Consider the following 20,740-nt stretch of genomic DNA (forward strand, 5'->3'; position numbering starts at 1 on the left):
AAGGCTGAATGGAAGAAAACCTTTTGTCTCCCGTAGATAAAATGAGCTCCCGTCATTGAAGCAACCCGCCTCTGTCATCAATAGTAAATTTTAAAAAGGATAAACCACCAACCTCTCTTAGGCAGAAACTACATGCTCACTCTGTATTTTTCCATCATATCCTCCATTAGCCCGTTGTTATTAGTGTTGTTATTATTTTGTTTATTATATTTGTTTTACCTATTTGTTTTTTTTTACCTATTGTTCATTATTTTTCACACTGCAAACCTATACCAGGGGCAAATAATCTACTCCTTCATATGAAGTCACACGAACAAACACAATATCTTTCTGTGTATCAGAGGAATACAAATGCAATATGTCGCTGCTATAGATTGAAATCTCTGGCTAGGCTATGTAGCTAAGCATGAAGGAAATTAAATTACGTCCCCCAGATGTTAGAGGCTGATCTATAACATACAGACAGAGCAAAATATACTAAGCAGACGTGCCTCTGTATGGTGGAATCCTGCTCAGATGTTGCCATTTAAATTTAAAGAAGGTATCCTGACCTTTGACCTTGTTATTTTTGGAGCAGGGTTTACAGTAGTGGCATTATATTTGTTTTCGTCTTCTTGAAATGTCCCACCACGTTGTACATTGTGTGCTGTGTGTTATTACCATTTTGTTGAGTAAAGTCGATATAGATAAACACTTAGAATAGAGTAGAACTTTATTGTCCATCAAAGTTGACATTTTGTCTTCGTCTCACCAATGAACGAGCAACAACGTGAAGACAGACAATCGTAAAAACGTAAAACGAGATGTAACAAGTAACATGATGACAGACACAGAGTCCTTGAAAACAAGCGACAACATAAAAACAACAACGGGCAGTTAGTAAAACATGGACGTACAACTAAAATTACTTTCCTCGTGGGTTTTGCATGACAAGGAGTGAATTTTTTGAAATCTTTTGATGGACGGAGATGTTTGTTTGTTGTGGTAGACATGGGACATTCATTTGGTCCAGTCTGGGGGCGGAAGTAATGGTCCTAAACTATTCTGTGTTTTTGTCTCTCGCTTTTCTTGGGGATGGTTTCACTCTGTTAATTAGGAGCAGTCCTATTATAAAGAGCCTTTATTCTTCTTGTCTTAATTATCATGATCAACATCAGTGATTGAATTATCATCAATAGTCATCAGGATTCAGTCAAACACATCTCAATAGCCACGGTGCGAGAGGAGAATGAATTGCACTTTTGCACAAAGCGGTGAATAGGTACTTACACGCGGAAGCACATTACATCTGTCCTCTTTGAAACGCCCCGTCTTCACTGACACAAAGCACTTGGTGAAGTCATTGTTTCATCCCCACTCATGCATCATTCACAAAGACACACTCTGCTCCTCCACTTCCTTAGCATTCTTTCCTTCCTCCTTTAATTCTTCTGGCTTTGCTCTCTGTGTCTTCCTTTTCCTCGTCTCCCCCTTTTGCACATTTCGCCAGCACAGCTGTTTTTTCCTGGGATTGTCCCCGTTATCTCTGCCTCCCCCCTCTGCCCCCCTGTCTCCATCACCACCTTTTGTTTCTACTCAGTCCAGGTGTTCTTGCTTCCTCAAGCAATGAATCCCTGCACGACTCCACTCCCTTTTTCACCCCATGTAGCAATAAAGCAATAAACCGATCAACTAACTAACGAGTAATATCTGCAGAGCCCTTTTTTCATCTTTAATGTATTTTACAAGCACAATAAACATGATTTTGTCCTACATACTGATAAGATTGGAAGACCGATCAGCAGTTCCCAGGCAAATGAATAATATATCTTAGGGTGCTTTGCTACCAAGGTGCCTCTGATGCCCTTTATTTGTGCAATGAAAGATGGCCACGGTTAATATGATTAATGGAGTCAGACAGGTGTTAAGATTATGTGAACCACTTAAAGATGTTATGTCTGTAAAGAGTCCAGGTCATCCACGTAATTTATCGACATCTAGAACTTCTCAATCAAAGTCTCCCTAAATAAAAGTCTGAAATAAAGTCTTAGGAACAACAACTGGACATCAGGATGTGGACACATCATGCTGATTTAAATGACTGCGACTTCCTGGCTATCTGACAAACTCATGAATGTTCTTGGATCAGGGACAGATCTCTTCAAGAGCTTTGATTTGTTGTCGAGCATCAGATTTCAGCGGTTGATAACGCCAACACAGTGATGGACACATGTATTGTACACGATCAGGTAAAACGGGGCTTGAGTTTCCCACTGCTAAAGCATTGCACTTTTTTCCAGCTTTGTGGTATTTCACACTCGTTCCTCTGGTCAAAAATTTGCATCCGCGTCTTGACTATACTGACAGTCGGGTCATGAATTGAATCGTGTTATACCTGTAGTATAGCCAGATATATCTCCACACCCTTAATAGTTCTGCTAGTCTCGGGAGGAACTTGGTTTGGTGAAAGCATCATTAAAATGGCTACTTTCCTGCAGTGAACTCGATCCAAAATCTTCATCGAAACCTTCCAGCTTGTAGGTTGCTAGCTCGGAGCTTGTTGGTTGTTTCCTGCCGCAAAGTGGATTCTGAAGCACAAGCGTAAGCGGCGGTGAAATTGTGTGAGACACCTGGACAATGGCAGGCTCAAACCCCCAGTCTACGTCCGGTGAGTCAGACTGATGTCAGCATTGTCTAATAAAACCCTCAGCCGCCTGCCTCGAGCAGAGATGAGGAGCGGCCTGTCTTATTATGCCACATCCCCATAAGGTCCCAAAGACATTATATTTGAAAGAACATGAGCCGTATTGAAAAAGATTTTTGAGGTTTATCATGTTGTGTACCTTATTTGGGATATGTGATGGGATTCCGACACAGGAGGAGTTGGACAAACCGAAGACAGCCAGGAACTAAGCTTGTTGTAATATCTGTTGAATAAAGAAAACAAGAATCTAGTGCAGAGTAACCACAAAAGAATATGATATTTAATTGAGTCTTGAGACAGATAAACAGATTAGGTCAAGTCAATCTTCATCAAGCCATGTTTTTTGTTGATAAGAAGACAAATGTCATCTCAACTTTCATACCCATGAAACAAAAAAAACTGTCTGTGTCCCAGTGGAAGGAATCTGTCCATCCAAACTGCGTGTTGATTGGGCGAGCCCAGGGTCCGCCTTCGCCAGACCCCCGGCACTATATAACGCTCCACCGGAGCCTCTCAGGGGTTAGAGGAATGTGATTTTTAAACAAACCCTTGGGCCTTGAGCACCGGGACGCTTGACACACGCTTACATGCTGTCAAATTTTCTTACATGCCAACCGAACCTGCGCACAGGCTGGCACCCATGTTTCACACTATGGTTGATTTCTCAGAGAAGTACCTGGAGAGGTAAGAGCAAGGAAGCGGACGTCTGTGTGTGTGTGTGTGTGTGTGTGTGTGTGTGTGTGTGTGTGTGTGTGTGTGTGTGTGTGTGTGTGTGTGTGTGTGTGTGTGTGTGTGTGTGTGTGTGTGTGTATGGGTTCATTGTGCTTTAATTTTCAGTAGCAAGAATTAGAAACATCAGAAGGGAGTGGGGGCTGCTTGCTGTCCCACAGCAGTAGTTGCTCCGGAGCTGGTAGGAAGCTATCTGACCTCGACGTGGATCTCATTTGACAGTCTCAGTGAGGGAAAAGAAAACCCCCGTGAGGCTGAAGCGCTCTAACTATTTTAGAGGAAGAAGCGTTAATTTCCAACTTGAGGCTGCCCCTTTTTCTTATTATAGGCAGCCTGGATTTCAGGAATAGGATTGCTCATGTGGTTTTTTTGTGGCTAAGAAGGTGAGTTTGCTCAGAAATAGACCTCCCTTTTTTTTTGGGCCTTGATTGAGGGAGACTGTGAATGTGACGGCGTTATATTTATGGCCAAAATTGAGGACAATTCCCCTTTTCATTGTCCTTCTAGGAATATTAAAAGCGACTCTCTCTTCATTTATAGATGTGCAGGGAAGGCACGCCTCTCGCTCTCTAATTGTGTTGCGTTTCGTGGATACATCACACCTCTGGACTGTTTTGTCGGTGGAGAAGGAACACTCGCAATTTGTTCCCGTAGCCCTTACAGTGCTAACGTTATTTTAAGTGTGAGAGACACACTGACACAACCCTTGTACCGTTGCACTCGCACAGGCACAGATGCACAAACAAGGCTCACATGCTTACACTGTGTGTGTGTGTGTGTGTGTGTGTGTGTGTGTGTGTGTTGTGTTGACTTCACAGGCCAACAGCCTTCTGTAAATAGAAAGTGACAGAGGGAATAAGAAGGTGCTTCAATGTTTTGCCCCCCTCACCATCTGTACTTCAATTCCTCCTCTGCACTCGACGCTGAAGCCCAGATTTGAAAGCTCAGGCTTTACAAAGGGTGAACTCCTCCAATGGAGGAGACGAAGACTCGAACCGATAAAGTGGGATGACACTCGGCATTGCGGCCTGTATGAAAGGTTATGCTGTCCTCTCTCTCTCTCTGAGAAATGTCAGTACATGACTGCCATATATATTTGTTTATTCATAAGACCCTCAGTGGAGAGCAGCCTTCATATAGAGTGTTACTTCCTGGTTAGTTTGATCGACTGGGCCACATTACACTATTCCTGCTAGACTATTGGGTCGTTTTGCAGTTTACCTTTCACATATGATGAAGCAGCATATATATACATATATATATATATATATATAACTCCATGTCCATTAAGTTCATACTGAGCTTGGATTATTTGCACCGTCCACATGGAAATAACAACAAAGTACTAAATAATCCTATTTGTTGGGAAATCTTGGTCATTTTACATCCATAATCTCTCAACCTTCTTTAACTTCTGTAACTGCTTGTTTTGGCTGATCTTTTCTCGACATCATTGTGAACGAGGGCTTTGCCTGCAATGATTTATCAAATTTAAAATAAGACATGATGAAGAGACACGCACACATCCAAAAGGGGGGCAGTGGATTTGTCTGGTGTTTGAGTGCTTCACTGTCATCTGCAGCATGTCTTGTCTGCAGCTTCCCCCCCCCCAACCCCACCCCCACCCACCTCATGTGCTAGCTGAGCCTTTCCCTGGGAGTGCGGCCTACTTTTCCGAACACCAGGAATATCCAGCAGGGTGCTATTAGCGCGTCTAATGTGAGCCAAGCAAAGAGGGAATAAAGAGAACGGAAACCTGCGGATAATTGCGGAGACAAAAGACCTCTCGCTCCTTCACTCGAGCACATGAAGAGCTCCCTCTCGTACACACACAGACAAGCAGACACTCAGTTGTGTGCATAGGCGACACACCATGTGCTGAAATTGTGGACGCGCTGTGCCTGTATGTAGTTTGCTCATGGGGCTGTGGAGCATACACGTTGATTTGATAATCTTCTGCAGAGCATGTGTCAGACTTTTAGCAGATTATGTCAAGAAGAGGGTTTTTTACTGTATGGAATAAATTCTAATGAAGTGTGATGCATAGCTAATGGCATTACAGTGCTGCGGAGCTGTTAACAGCTGAGGGGGGAAAGAAGCAACTTTAAATATAGAGGAAGTCAAGTGAGACTGCGAGAGGTGCCATTAGCACATAAAGAGCAGAGGTGCAAAGAGCAGTGACAACAGCACCTCATCACTGCAAAGTGTCGCGTCTCTAAAAATAGACTCGAGCCCAAGAATACTTTCCATCTGCTATCAAACACAACTCATACAGAAATATGTGTACCCGTGCTTTTTCGACCTGTTTCTGTGTCAAACATGGTTGGCCTGTATCAGTGCTTCCTCTCTGTGGCCTGGCGCATGTGTCGGCCCTTCCCCTCGAGCTTAAAGTCGGAGTCAAGGGATTGTGGGAGTTTCGCCCATTAAGGTTTTTACTCGGCATAGTAGTAATCTTTTCCTTTTGTCTGGAAGATTAGTTGTAGTCAGGTGGCTGGTTTTGCAAAACCCCTGCGCCTGGAGGACACAGACATGACTGTGTAGTCCTCTGCATGACACGCTTGGAAGGAAAGAGAGGGGAGCGTGTCCTTGCCCACGTCGAGGGAGGGGCATCACGTGTTCCCTCCGTCAAGTCGTGGTTTGCCGTCTCATTTATGGCCGCGTCCGTTGAGTTCCCGCGCAGGGAAAAACCCTCACGTCTGCTGCCGTACGACAAACAACCCTCACAACGCGCAGTCCTCAGAAAGCAGTGTCACAGGGGTGAGTGTTGGTTGCAGCGTAAACGTGGGAGTGATGTGATGTTGTCAGAGCTTTTTTCTGAAGATAAGCAGGAAAAAATAATCTTGGGATGTGTGAGCTCCAGTTGGAGTGAGAGAATAACCTGCGCTGCTGTTTGTGTTTGCAGTGTCCGTCGACACCCACACGGTGGCAGGATGGAGGCGTACATTTCCCTTAAAGTGTCTGCTGTTATGACATCACCGCCACATCACTCCCCACCGGGGCTCAGCTTGTATAAAACCAGAATAAATGTTATAGTGTCCTTTGTCAGGCCCACAAAAATATTCTCCAGCCCTTATAAAAATGCAAGTTATTTTTTCCTCCTCACATGCGAAGGCGAGACAGACGCACCCTCTTATAGCCGACACACGCACCGCTCGACACCTAATTGCCTCGAGCGCAGCCTAAAAATAGAGCAATCCAATAAATCCAACTCTGGTGTTATGAGTTCATTTAAAAGCAAGAAAGCTTTTCTTTTTTTATTTGGGTTCCTTTGTCGTTCAGGACTGCAAGTGTGAGCTATGCTCAGGGACACTGCATCAGGCCACATTGTTGTTCCCATGAAACCGCGAACCTAAACTCTGTTCCTGTTTCAGTCAGTGGATAAGTTATCTCTCCGCCAGAGATACTGTGTAGACTGTTGTGTATTCCTCGGAAGTCATTATGACATTGGGAATATTTTGGTTCTCAAATGTCTCCAATCCATTTTTCTCCTCCGCTACCTCGCCTGGGAGAAGAAAAAACTTCTCTCGGCTTCACATGAAGCTATTTTCTAGAGCTGCTTTCCTACATGCGTCCCAAAATCTGGGGAAGATCCACGGTGAGTGAGTGGGTGAGTGGGTGAGTGAGTGGGTGGGTGAGTGGGTGAGTGAGTGAGTGAGTGGGTGAGTGAGTGGGCGCTCTCTACCCCCCACCGGAATCTTCCTGAAATGTTCCTGCTTGTTTCCCATAAAGGCCTCTCGCGTTTCTCTGAGTCATGTCCAAAGTAATCTGCACCAGCTCGGCGCTTCGAACCCAAACACGCCCCAAATCAATCCACCCCACAAAGTCACACACTCATCCGGATTTGAAAGCAGCTATTGAGCTGCTGTTTCCAACAGCTCACGCAGTCATGTGGCACCGTGTGCAGTAGGGGCATGTTTCTACTTCTCCTCTGCTGCAACCGTTTGGGGAAAAAACCCACGTCTACCTCTACAGCTGACTGTGCTCTCTGTTCAGTTCGGCAGCCGCTCACCGTGTGTGTGTGTGTGTGTGTGTGTGTGTGTGCGTGTGTGTGACCACGTCACATTTACACCTCTCCCACTCTTCCCTTAATACACACAGTCTGGTTGCAGACTGGGAGTTTCCCAACACCTGTGACTGGCATCAAGAGCACCAGTGAAGTGGACACGAGTTGGTACAGGTGTTGCTCTGAAATGTTTCTGTGGGCGTTCTTCTCTTCATCCCCATCCGACTGTCTTCATGTACAGTGTTACTGCTAATCTGTCAGTGTGCTAATCAGTTGTGTGCTCGCCCTCCCCCAGACCCACCGCCTCTCCGTGTTTTAATGATAAGCGTCTATAACTGGAAACTGTTTTTTTCCTCTTTTAATTCGGGGTGTACATGCTCTCCTGGGGGGGGCGGTGGGCTGCCAGTGGGACATCTTGCAGTGATTAGGGCCGGCCAGCGCACACCGGCGTGCTGCATTATTAGCAGGCCAGTCAATCCACAGTGGAAATCAAAAGCAGGGACTCAGGAAATGGGTGTTGAGTGAGGTCATATCCCAGTGAGGCAGCACGTGCTCCGGGTCGGGAAAAGCCAGGACAGGTACCGTGGGATTATGGGAATGCGCAGTATCCTGTCGGAGCCCATGTGGGGGGGGGGGGGGGGGGGGGGCGCATGTGCAGCAGGAGGTCTGTGTGTGTGTGATGGTTGTAGTGAGGTGAAACAGGTGAGGTTGAGCGGTCAGGAGAATTTGGGATGCTGGAACGAAACGGCAGAGGAGCAAGCGAGGAGGTCACCGTGCCCTGTTGCCTCGGCCCTGGGTCAGCTCCCTCTCAGCAACCCCTCTAGGCACACGGAGAATGGCGTGATGAAACAGAGGAGTGTGCATTGAGTCTCTCTCCTCGTTCTCTGCCACATTCGCTCAGTCCCTGCCAAGGAACCTGCCAGGGACACATCTCCAGGAGCGACGGTCGGAGTTATCGGATTGACTGGAGAGCCAGTGACACAGAGCGGGCAGAAGGAGCTTGATATCAGGCTTTTGGGGGACACACAAAAAAAATCCTCTTCCCTTTTACTACCAACGTACCTGGCTGAAGACTAAAATGTACACAACACTGAATTATTTTCATCTTTTTGTGGGTTTGATTTCTTATGGATTTGGATTTACAGTGCTGAAGCGTTGAGTCGGTGATTCCCATGCTTTGGATTGTTTCAGTCTTGGACTTTGGACTTGAAGACTCAACACTTTTTTCCTCTTTTTGTCTCCATCTACTTTACCCTTCCTGTCATCCCTGATTCTACTTTCTCCTTGTCCTGCCTCCATCCCCCCTACACCCCTCCGCCTGTACTCATAAACCTTTCTTTCACTCTTCCCCCCCTCTTTCCATCTTCCCTTTTTCTTTTCTCTTCTCTTCCTTCCTTTCATTCATTCAGGGCCAAAGACATGAAGAATCGACTTGCTTTCCTGCGGAGGAGGAATGAATCCCCAGGAAGTAACCCAGCCAGCAAGCTAGACAAGACTATGAAGTCAGTCAAGTAAGTGGCCACTTCCTGACAGCATGTGCTGGTGGGTGGGTGTGACACCGGCTCTCCGGGTCTCACCACAACTGGTGATGACCTGGTGCTGGAAGGCAGACATGTGGGCAGCAAGAGAAATGGGAGTGTGCTTGTGATGTGTGTTAAGAAGAAAACGAACAGGAAGATGCGTAAGTACGGATGGCATGTCAGAGGGCGGAAGTGGATAGTTTGGAAATTGTTTAATTTTTTAAAAAATCGGGCTATTTAGCAAATACAAATACGTGAATGTAAAATTTCACATGTACAAAATTGTTTTGTGTTTCCATGTTATTGCAAGGGATGTAATAGGGAGCTGACAAAGTGTAAAAGATGAGCAAACTTTCCTTACTTATTTTTATTTAGTTTATTGAAAACGGTCCTCAAAACCACATTAAATGTCCGCAGAAGAATGTAAATGTAAATATCAATATCATAGATTTTTAGATTACAATTTCCCTCATGTTGTGTCCCTAATGTTAGAAGAGCAGTTCAAGAATCTGAGAGCTAGGAATTGCAGTGGTATCTACTTTTTTTAGTAGTTTCAACTAATGTACGACAGTAACGGAAACGAGATGTTAAAGTGTAAGACCAAATACCAACTTTTGTTGATTTGTGAGAATTGATGTCACTGGATGACTGTGTGTGTCAAACCAGGCCTCAGATGTGGATTGCGGTGAGTGGAAGGGGAGCAGTGTGAAGATACATTGCTTTTTAGGGGATGAGAGGCAGCAGGGGGCAGACATACACTGGGGGGGGGGGCTATAAACCCCAGCACACATCCCTATTGGCCGGCTGACGCCCCTCCCCTCCCGCCTGCCAAGTTGCCTACAGTGGGAATATAAAAAGCCTTCCCCCACCGCAGAGAGGCAGATAGACTCATGGCTCTCGGTGCTGAAGCGAACGTGAGGGACAGAGCACGAGCAGACACAGAGTAGAGTGGAAGGAGAACCAGTGTGGAGGAATCGTCCACCTCCGGGATTCCACTCATCTACCCAGCTTTGACAAAGTTCTGCGGATGGGTCACACAATGAGAAACCTGGCTGAGATGGGCTTGTTAAAGAACCGCTCTGCTTTTATCTGCAGGCCCACCCCGGAGGAAGCACTGAAATGGGGGGACTCACTTGACAAGCTGCTGGGACACAAATGTAAGTTACTTTTTAAATCTCTCCCCCCCCCCCCTTTTCACTTTGCATACATGGTAATGAACTGCCTTTTGTCTTAGACACGTTTGCCACATGGCTTAGTGCAACGCAGTACAGGCTTACAGTGCATGCTTGTGCTGGTGGGGGGAGGGTGATGATCACAGGAAACATGCATGTGCTGAGAGAAGGATGTATGGAGTCCATGTGTTGCAGAGAGAGGAAGGGGGGGGGGGGGCACAGGCACAACGGGCAAGTGTGCTGCTATTTTTTGTTTCCCACAATTCATCCTGCGCAGTTCTGTCCCACTGCAAGACAGAGCTGTTGAAAAGCCAGGCGCTACATCTGTTCCTCATCCGGGATCCGCTCACCCTGTTATTCTCCCCCTTTTTTCTAATTTCCTCTCCGTCCACCTCTTACCTCACCCCCTGCTTACCAGAATGAGGTAAGGGATGACCGCTCGCGTTGGCTCAGCTTATCAGCGTGGGTGATTCATGGGAACGGAAAGGTGCAGACAGGAACAGTGGGTGGACACGGCTTCCTGCCTTTCTTTCTCCCGCATGCCTTCTTCCTCAAATCATTAACTGGGCCGAAACTTTAAAAAGGCCCTAAGTTCCAGAAGTAGCCTCCCCTCCCTCTTTACACCGAAACAGTCACATCTTTGTTCATTCACAACATGCGCGTGGGGACACGCATTCATGTCATGCCGAATTGAAAGGAAGGATTGGGTCAGCGGCGTGATGTCACTCAAAGGATGTCAAAAACTCAAATGTGCGGTGTCGAGAGGGAATTTTATGTCTCACTTTATTCCGACCGCATGACTCGGAAAGGCCATCGGAGCTATTTTAGGCGCTGAAACTCCAAGGAGAGCTTCAGCTGTGAGGTTGCCATGGCACTCCAGTCAACTCCTCTCTTATTTATTCTCCTCCTCTCTGCTCTCCTTCTCAGATGGCCTGGCAGCGTTCAGAGCTTTCCTGCGCACGGAGTTCAGCGAGGAGAATCTGGAATTCTGGCTTGCATGTGAGGAATACAAGAAGATCAAGTCCCAGTCCAAGATGGCCTCAAAAGCCAAGAAGGTCTTTGCAGAATACATCGCTATCCAGTCTTGTAAAGAGGTGAGTGCGGGGACCATATCTCATTGCGTCCTCCGAAGAAAGAAAATGCATTTTCCCACGTGTTCTTTCTTAAAAGTTTGATCTCACACTCATCTCACTTGTTTTTTTATTTTTTGCCCCCTTTCCTCTGCAGGTGAATCTGGATTCGTACACCAGAGATCACACTAAGGACAACCTGCAGAATGTGACGCGCTCCTGCTTTGACCTCGCGCAGAGGCGGATATACGGGCTGATGGAGAAGGACTCATATCCCCGCTTCCTCCGCTCAGAACTCTACTCGGACTTAATCAACCAAAAAAAGCCCAGCTCCACTTCGACTTCATCTTCCTCATAAGAGACCGGCGGGGCGGGGGGGGGCGGAAAAGATGAGAGAGAGCGGTGGTGAAGACGATGAGAGAGAAACGGGGCAGACTTGAAAAACACACAGTGGGTGGGTGGGTGGGATGATGAGGTTCTTTGTTTGCCTTTTTTCTTTTTTTGCGTGTCATCCTGTCCACTTTTATTTTATTTCAATTTTTTTGCGGTGTGACATGACGCAGCAAAGCTATGGCACTGCAAAGGAATGTAGTTTACACAGTTACCAGGTGGATGAATGAATGGATGGACTGATGAATGGATGTTGACGTAAAGAAAAAGATACAGAATCCCACTGTTGCTTTTTTTGTCTCCTGTATGTCAAGAAATGACATTTGTTTGCGTTTTTTTTGTCAAGTTGTACTGGAGAAAAGGAGGGGTAACTCCAAAAAAAACAACCCTGCAGACATAAAGACAGTCGGGTACTGTTATGTCACTCTCTTTCCGATGTTTCCTCCTCTCCTCCACCATGTCCCTTGTGAAGCCACTTCTAAAGCTGTCGGTACGACACAAAGTCCCTTTTCCTCATGTTTTTTTTCCTTTCATCCGCCTCCAAAATATGTGATGGAGGGAGAAAAAAACTAACAAAAACAAGGTGATTTCTGAATGAAAACTAACATTGTTTCACAGCCATCTCTGTTAAAAACATCTACAAAACCGCTCTCGACTTATATTCAGTTCCTCCTAAGACTGTGGAAAGATACTGTGACGGCCGGCGACAAAGGCGGAGACAGCAACGGGCAAAGAACGCGACTGTCTAAATAACGGATGGACCGGAGCTGCGAGGAAACGCAGATGTGTGTCCGTCTCACATTGAAAAAGACATGCAAAGATCACATTCAGAGCCAGAGATGGAAAGAAGAAAAACGACGACTTGCTTCCTGTCTCCAAAGACTGTTTTACCACAAGGAACGGAAAAAGAACCCCAAGAAGAAAAAGGAACAATGTGCGGTGCAGCCAAACAAGATTTCCTTTCGCACCGTAGCTCATTGTGGACTAATCGAGGAAGCGCTCTCAGGACATTGCTACGACAGGTTCCGGCTTGGTTTCTCCTCTCAGCTGTTTTTCTACACACACACTCGCCGTTTTCGTTTCCACGTTTAAGGTTTCCGACGTGCACTCCCTAGTTCCACTGAGCAATACACGAGAGGCTGCTTGTGTCATAGTCTGAGGAAGAAAAGAAAAAAACTGCTTCATGTTGTACAAAGGTTTGCCTATTTATTTAGATTAACTCGCTGGATGCTACAGACACCCTCACCTCCTCCAAAGCACTCAGCTCAAAGCTCTCACTTTTCCTCTTTAACCACCAAACAGGTCCAATGCTGCCCTGAACGTTAAGTGCAATATTGTTTATTTTTTATTTTGTATTTTATTATTATTTTGGGTTTGTTCATTTATTTGGATACTTTTGACTTTTTATGGGGAAGACGAACAGCTTGAGCTCGGTATTAACTTTATTTGTTAAGGAAAAAAAAACTAAAACAAATTTAGAGCTTACTGTATAAGGTTGACTTACAACGTAAACTTTCAAGAACCATAAGTAGTTTAATGAATTTTAAGCAAGTGATTCTAATTGTGTGTTAACAACCCGGCAGCAGGCAGCCGGGGACGTTGTGGTTGTAAATATAATTCTTTAAGAAAACTATGTGATAACACATTAAAAACAAACAAAAAAGAAAAGCTGATAGGTCTCGGCTGGTGGTGAACGTGGGGCCCAGCTGTATCTATGTAAATATGAGAGACGTAAAACTATAAGATGACATGTATTGTTTAAAAGAAGAAAAAGAAAAATAGGTGAGCATGAGCAGGCACAGTCTGCTCCTTTCCCCTGGTCATACACTGCTTGTAAGGAGTTTTCTGAAATGCATTTTTATCATTTTCACTGTTTACAATTCAAAATGCATCTCCTATGATAACAAGTGAAAAAACAGTAGAGTACATTTGGTGTCATTGCTTATGAAAAATAAACCAACCGACGGATGACGTAAGACGCGTTTGTCTCTGAATTCTTTTCTCGTAATATGTATCTGATTAACACGTGGCTCTTGTGCTCTGACAAGAAGTAGCAGACATGAAGTTGCCTAAAGGAGTAGTTCAACTCTTTGGGGGCGGGGGGGGGGGTATGAGCCACACCAGGTTTCAATGTGGTGACAAGACTCCTGGACTTTGCCCAGGCAAGAATTTTGAAATATGACAAAGCAAGCTATGTTAATAAATGAGCCATGGAGGTGACGATAGGCGTTTTGTGTTTTTAAAAACACACACCCTTTGCCTCGCTTTAGCGGTTGGCTCTGACGCTTCATGATTAGTCTGCAGGCATTTCATCTAACTATTGCCAAGGAAGCAAACTTTTTCCCCAGATGTTGAACGTCAAACCATTCCTTTGAGTAACTCGAACATACATTGACAACCGTCCACTGTGAGGAAGTTCTGGTTCACTACAATGCGGGTCTCATTAGCGACCTTCAAGGCGATTGCTGAGAACTGGCCACATGGCGACAACAGTCTGACAGGCCAAGAAACACGGACGCATAACGGATCCTAACAAGCGTCGCAAATCACTCATTCCCAGTTCAACTCTGAAATGTGCCCAGTTTTCCTCTTTAAAGAGGAATTATCACCAACATTTTACTCTTCCCCTCAGATAAACTGATTCAGATCATTTGACTCAACTCTTGGGTGTGTGTAGAACACGTGTCATCAACTGAGCGCTTGTGTTCCTGGCCCTGTCGCATGTTATTATCTTGACTTAACAGAAATGATGGCCAGAACTCCCCAAAGAAAAAACCAACAACTTTGTTCTAAAAATCAAGAAAAATAAACATGAATCGTTTGAATCGATTCCACCAACGCTTTGTGAGCAGTTCAAAACTGTCGGCGATGGAGTGGAGCGGTACATGAGACGGGGGATGCAGACCATTAAAACTCGTCCTGGTCCCAGCTGCCTGGGTTTTTCTGAAGAGAGGAGCAAGTGAATGGGACACGGGGTCGAGTGTTGGCCGGGTAGCTGGGCTGGGATCAAAGGAAACAGTTGCAGTGTGTGTGTGTGTGTGTGTGTGTGTGTGTGTGTGTGTGTGTGTGTTTGCGGGGGTGGATCAGTCTGAAGTGGTCCTGGAGAGACGGTAGTAGCAGCGTCTAATCTTCTTTACCAGCTGCCATCTGTTTTGATAGTCACAGTCTCTTTTTTTTCCAAAAGGGAATTGTCAGCAACAGTTCCGTCCCCTCTCCCTTGGCCTGCTTCCTCTCCGTCTCGCTCCCTGTCGCCGGCGTCTTTGTCCTCAGAACCCCAACGCGTGTATGTTTTTCCACGCCAATCTCGAATGCCACACAATGGAGGTTCCGCTCTTGTGCTGGATATTCCTTCACCGAATCCTTTTGTTCAGGTTCCCTTCCTCCCCGTCATCTGCGTAGAACCGTATCACAGTTTCTGTCGCCGTTTTTCAAATTCGGCCGTGGCGTGAGCCCCGAAACGAGCCGGCTCACATTTCCCGCTCGGATCACTCGTCTCCTGCTGTTCCAGATATGGCTGTCAATGTTTCTCCCCCGTGGCTCCTTATCTCGCATTCTTACGTTTTTATGTATCGGTTTGTCAGTTCTGCAGCCCTGCCATCATTCAGTTCTAACGAAAAGAAAGATTTAATTCTTAAAGGAATAGTTTGACAATTTTAGGAAATACACATCATTGTCTTTCTTTCCCAGAGTTGGATGATATGATTGATACCAGACAAGACTCAGCAGGCAAACAAGATCATGTCATATTTACGTTTATGTGTTGGCATGGATTAATGCTACTGGACATTTTACGCGAGGTCATTTGTTCAAATTGGGATTTTTTTTTCCGTCCGTTTTCTGCTTCCGACAGTAGCCAGGTAGCTGCTAGGAGCCAGCAAACAAAGCAGGAGCTTCTGAGAAAATTCTTCTTTCCTCTCCTTCGCACTCTCCAAAGTATTATGGAAAACTTCCTCGGGAATAGTACCCGCGTCTTCGCGACAGTGACCAAACAATAATACCACCTGAAACCACTAGGGGCACAGAAGTAGTGCGTCGCGCCTCTACAGTGTGGAGGATTCTCTTTAAACAGGAGAGGTCAGAACAATACGATCCTTCACCTTCTTCACTCCAACAAGGAAGGGTCATGTGTCACGTGATAACTGATGTCCGCTTCTGGCACCATGAACTCAGAGGACCCTTAACATGCGGCCATGCTGAATTCGGCGGGACTTCCCCTCCAGTCCCTCATGTTGTTCTTCTCTTATTTGCGCAGCAGTTCGAGGGGCCTTAATCCTCGATTAATCCTTAATTCTCCCATCAGCCTGTCCTTTCCACTCTTGGCAGGTTAACAAATGCAACATCACGCCCCCCCGTCCGGACCGTCTGTCGGTTCACAGGTGCACGTTGCCTAATGGTCCTATAGCACAGATGTTGATTGAAGGAACCCAGGGGCCCCCTGACTGCGCTGGGCTTACCTTCGTCGTGGAGCTTTTTTTTTTTGTTATACGTGACTCACCACCTGGCTCGTGTGCAGCGACCGTCCCCCGTGCGCTCTTCCATCGCCAGCCCGTAGCTCGGTAACTCGAGCGGATGTCGTCACTGCTGCTGGTAGACAGGGACTGTAAAAACAGCAACAGACAGAGGAAGGAAGCAGAATTTAATAGCCTGTCTCATCCCAGTGCTCAAATCAGAACAGGTCAGCTTTATATATAGATGGCCTTCATGGAAATAGATTTGTTTTATACAACAATTGCAGATGTTGTCGTTTTTTTTTTCTTTTGCAAAGATACTGGAGATGGAGAGCTTTATAGGAACAGTTTGATAGAAAACACACTAATGCGATCACTGGCTGAGATTCAGACGATCCAACGAGGAGCCAGCTCCGGCTCTGTCCAAAGGTAACACAGGTGGCAACCAGCAACTCTGAAATTCACAAATCAACACACAACATTTGCGTTAAGTTCAATCACTGCAACAAACCAGATGAATGTTTTATTATTACTAATACAGAAGAGAGTCGCATTTCTCATATCTGAGGTCTCAGTTGAGGCATTTCTGTACCAAATACAGTATATGTAAGTGAGTGGAGTGAACATCTGTCTGTCCATCCGCGTCCTGAATATAAGCAAAGCGGTTTCGGTCATTCTTGAAAAATGACCAAATTCTTTTTTTAATGATTCAGGCACACAGTATAATTGGAAGCAGGTGTGAACCTCCAAATCACACACACACACACACACACACACACACCGAGAAGTGAGAAGATGGATCCCAGTGACGTATTTGTTCTTAAATATGAACCCACGCCAATTTGAGCATAGCTTAACATAAAGACTGGAAACTATGGGGGGGGGGGGGGGGGGGGCAGCATGAACCTGTGTTCTTCTGTAAAATGTCTTTAAAACGATAGAAGGCTCTAAATATCGTCACGTACACCACTTTAAAAACATTTGAATGCGCCGGTGACGTGCCCTGACCTTGACTGTGCAGGAGAGCATGTGCAGTACAATGCAACTGCTCCTGTACGCAACTGCTCTTTCTGTTGGACGCCTCAGCAAATACCATCTGAACCATCAAACCATCTGTTATATTCGAACTCTGTTTATTCTCCAGGACCGCGATAAACCCATAAACCAATGACACTTCATTGATTCATTGCTTATTTTAAGGCACCGCGTGGACGCTTCAACAGTTTCTGAAGGTCGAGGACATTTCCCACGGCTGCAGAGGTGAAACCACTCCAGATGTGCTCCCTCCGTAATGAAACAGCTTCTCATCAACACATGTAGAGGCTGAAGTGTAAATAGAAAGTCACCTTCTGCAAAGTCAATAAGAAGAAAAGGAAAAGAGACATGAATCATGAGGTAGGAGTTGTTTTGTCTGGCCACCGTTCCTGCGCCCACTTTAAACCATCTGACGTGTGACGGGTTTTCCTACTTCCCCCACGTTTCATTTCATTTCATGAGGCTCAAACGCACTTCAGATGGAGACGATGGTGAACGAGGATCTCGTCATTTGTTGTGTAAATGTTATCTGTTTATATCACAATCCAGACAGATTTTCTTTTTTAACGCTATGTGAAGGCTGTATCCACAGACACGCAGTTAAAATAAAAAAATAAAAAGTCAAATTCACTCAAAGTCTCACCAAACAAAATTCAGATCCCCGATAAGTTTAAGGTTTTCACACACTCTCACATCATTATCTCAGGTTTCTATAGTTTCTTTCCAAGTCGCTTCAGTCATCTTTTGTCCAAAGCGACTTACATCGCGGCGGGGGGCATTAAGGGGCCTAAGGGCCCACACTGAGATGACCTGGAATCGAACCCCGACCTTCCTTTCCCAAAGTCAGCGGTGTAACCCACTACCAGCTGCCGCTTAGATTAACAAACAAAGCCAATCAATTTTCCAATAGAGTCTTGTTTATTGTTGGACACTACGCTGTATTCTAAATGAGGCGCGCGCATTTGGTTTGCATTGATTTGTGGGTTCATTATTTGTCTTTGTCTTGGAGTTACCGCGTCTGCTGCGTCAGTCGTCCTGCTTGGTTTCGGCCAAAAGATGTGACAGAGGGTGGAGCCGACTGGAACGCAGACGCCCAGTCATTGGACGAGACCAGGAGCTGCATTAGCCTGGGGGGGGGGGGTTCTTTGTCTAAATGTTATTTCCCCCTGTTGTTTCAAAATGGTCTGTCTATTGTTGCTTGCGTCAATCTCATGTTCGGTTGAATTCTAATGGGCAAGGTTTCTACTCAGTTTCTTTTTGCATCTTTTGATGCTCGTATGCTCGTCTGTCCTGTGGCTGCTTGGTCCATGACTTGCTATATTAGGCCATGTTGAAATCTTTGCAGTATTCAAATCGAATCTTCTGTCTCATCGACCTGTTCTGACATCAACTTGTTCCATCAAAGTGAAGAATGGGTGCGAGAGGAGAAAAAGGCGGGTGGGGTTTTCCACAACAAAACCCTTTAAATGATGAATTCTGTAAGTGCGGCAACGCTAAGCTTAAATAATGCACTTCACTAATAGGATTAGAATCACCCCAAAACCTACTGACCTCATCAGATTACTGTACAAGCCACTGAACTCCGACAGTATCTACGGTACATATGAAGCCTGCGTCTTTGGTGGAATAGAAGACGTTGCATTTATTTCATTTACAAAAATAAAAGGGGCTTCCGAAAACGTCGGCCGCCAACAGCAGAGACTGATTCAAGCTCATGATGTCGCCGCGGCATGCTGTTACGAAAACAGTTGCACAGAAGAAACCTTTTCGCCGACTCTGGCTTCAAGGCTCCAACAATTCTTTGGACCAAGAAGAACTTTGGAGGCACGCGTCCCTCGTCGTCTGGACAACTGCTCAGTGGGGATGAAAAACTGGAAACAACGAGAGGCGTCGCCACGGGAACGAATGATCATCCGTGACTGTGAAAGGGAAGACGCTCACGCATCATTTCGTGTGGCCGTGAACTTGGCGCTGAAAGCACAGAAAACAACAAGTGTGTGATTTCTTTTGCTTCTTGCTGACATCCTCAGCAACGTCAACACCTCATCACCGGAGGCAGCCAGTGGGGACAGGCAGGGCTTTTAGAACAACACTCACTGATACTCATCGATTATGTCACAAAGCCTTTTGGAAACTCGGGCTTGCCGATCCTTTTCCTTGATATGTTGTTGAGAGTGAAACAAGGGCCAGTGCTCGAGCCAGGAGACAGCTGATGGGTTGTGCGGTAGATCCGACGTGCCGCTGCTTTTTTGCTGCTCCAATGCTGTAATCACAGGATGTTGAAACTAGATTCCGAGCACAGGCCTCAGCAGTGAGACAGGAGCGGCTATAGGCGTTGAAGCCCTCGCGTCATATCAAATTGGAAGTGTTGAAGCCGCAGCTAAACAGAGAGACACGGGACAGACGCACTTGATGTGTTATGTCCGTCCAGCTGCAACGAGAGGCAAACGTGAGGCTTCTCTTGCACCATTCGTCCCCAGCTTCGCTCACCACTGGTACGACACAGCCAGTGCTGGAACGCCTCTTGACCTGGTCAGGTGAGGTCAAACAGCTCATGTCTGCTGCTGCTGCCATGTGGCTCTGGATTGTCTTCAGGCCGCAGCTCGGAGCACACACAGAGGCCGGGGCCTCAGAAGGATTGATCCGGATGTTAGCTGTAATCAATTTTTTTTTGTGTGTGTGTGTACTTTTTCAAACTTTGCAGTATACATAGCCGGACTTTTAAAGTGGAACTAGACAAAATTTGGCCTTAAACTCTAGGATGTTACAACTGATAACGTGTGTAATGCTGATGGAAAACATCAGTCCCCTCTAAGCCTTGCTTTCACCATGTTATTCTCTTGGCCCCCGGGAAAAATGAGGACCCGATTTAAGGCACAAAGGAACTGCGTCGGCCGTTGCGTAACCAAAACGAGGAAGAGAATAGCGTTCTCCCATTATCTCTATCCCCTTTGATGGACATGGCAGACGGTGGAACAGGCGAATTCACAAAAAACAACTTGTAAATCCCGTCGCACAGAAAGAATTTGGACAGAGGAACAGAAGCGGGCGAAGAATGATTGCAATAGGGAGGGAGGTAAAACAAGAGGGAACCTCAGACGGGCATTCACTCCGTGGAGAGAGGTCCAGGGCTTGAGAGGCTTTGAAAACAACATGCAGTTCTCTCTACTAGATTACTCAGTAAATGTTGGGATGGACGCTTGAATTGAGCTCAAACCAGGCTCGATATGAAGTCACTGGACCCGACACTCTGGTTCAACATTGACCGAGCATATCTACAATACTTACAGTTTCACGTGATTATCGTAGCAATGTCAGAGCCACTGTTACATTTTCTATTTAAACCCGTGGTTTTTCCTTCTATGACGTGTCAACAATATCTGTAATGCAAAAGGCCCCAAATTTGTTTTTTGGGTGGCAACAAGCTGTGACACGATACTGATATATTGCTTACGGGGAACGTGTCAGAGAACAATTGTCCGTCTACACATCCAGGCACGGAGAACCTTAACATTCATTTGGAGTTGTCTTCCTGGCCACCTGATGCCCGCAAGTTCAATATTCCCTCTCCTTTTTACTTCTCCATCAACTCCTGAGAGAAAAGCAGCTGCCCCACTATCCAAGACTCACTGAAAACAGCTGCCTGCGGATGAAAGTGGTGCGACTGAGCATGAACAGAAACCAAAAGAA

At 45.9% G+C, this 20,740-nt stretch overlaps 1 protein-coding gene across 10 annotated transcripts in view; it reads left to right on the forward strand.

The window, feature by feature from the left end:
* The window catches only part of rgs3a (regulator of G protein signaling 3a), a 128,522-nt gene extending 114,979 nt beyond the window's left edge, over positions 1–13,543 (forward strand). For 8 of the 10 annotated variants that reach the window (XM_035608300.2, XM_035608304.2, XM_035608303.2 and 5 more), the window contains 4 exons: positions 8,825–8,926; positions 10,031–10,092; positions 11,035–11,201; positions 11,335–13,543. In XM_035608300.2, the coding sequence (XP_035464193.1) occupies positions 8,825–8,926; positions 10,031–10,092; positions 11,035–11,201; positions 11,335–11,535 (532 nt within the window). In that variant the 3' untranslated portion in view covers positions 11,536–13,543. Of the gene's footprint in view, positions 1–3,194; positions 3,368–8,105; positions 8,496–8,824; positions 8,927–10,030; positions 10,093–11,034; positions 11,202–11,334 lie in introns of those variants that run through there. The other 2 variants (XM_035608308.2, XM_035608309.2) reach the window with 2 other exon arrangements.
* Positions 13,544–20,740: the final 7,197 nt, after the last annotated feature.

This window comes from Scophthalmus maximus, chromosome 20 (genome assembly GCF_022379125.1).
Source record: "Scophthalmus maximus strain ysfricsl-2021 chromosome 20, ASM2237912v1, whole genome shotgun sequence".
NCBI lineage: Eukaryota > Metazoa > Chordata > Actinopteri > Pleuronectiformes > Scophthalmidae > Scophthalmus > Scophthalmus maximus.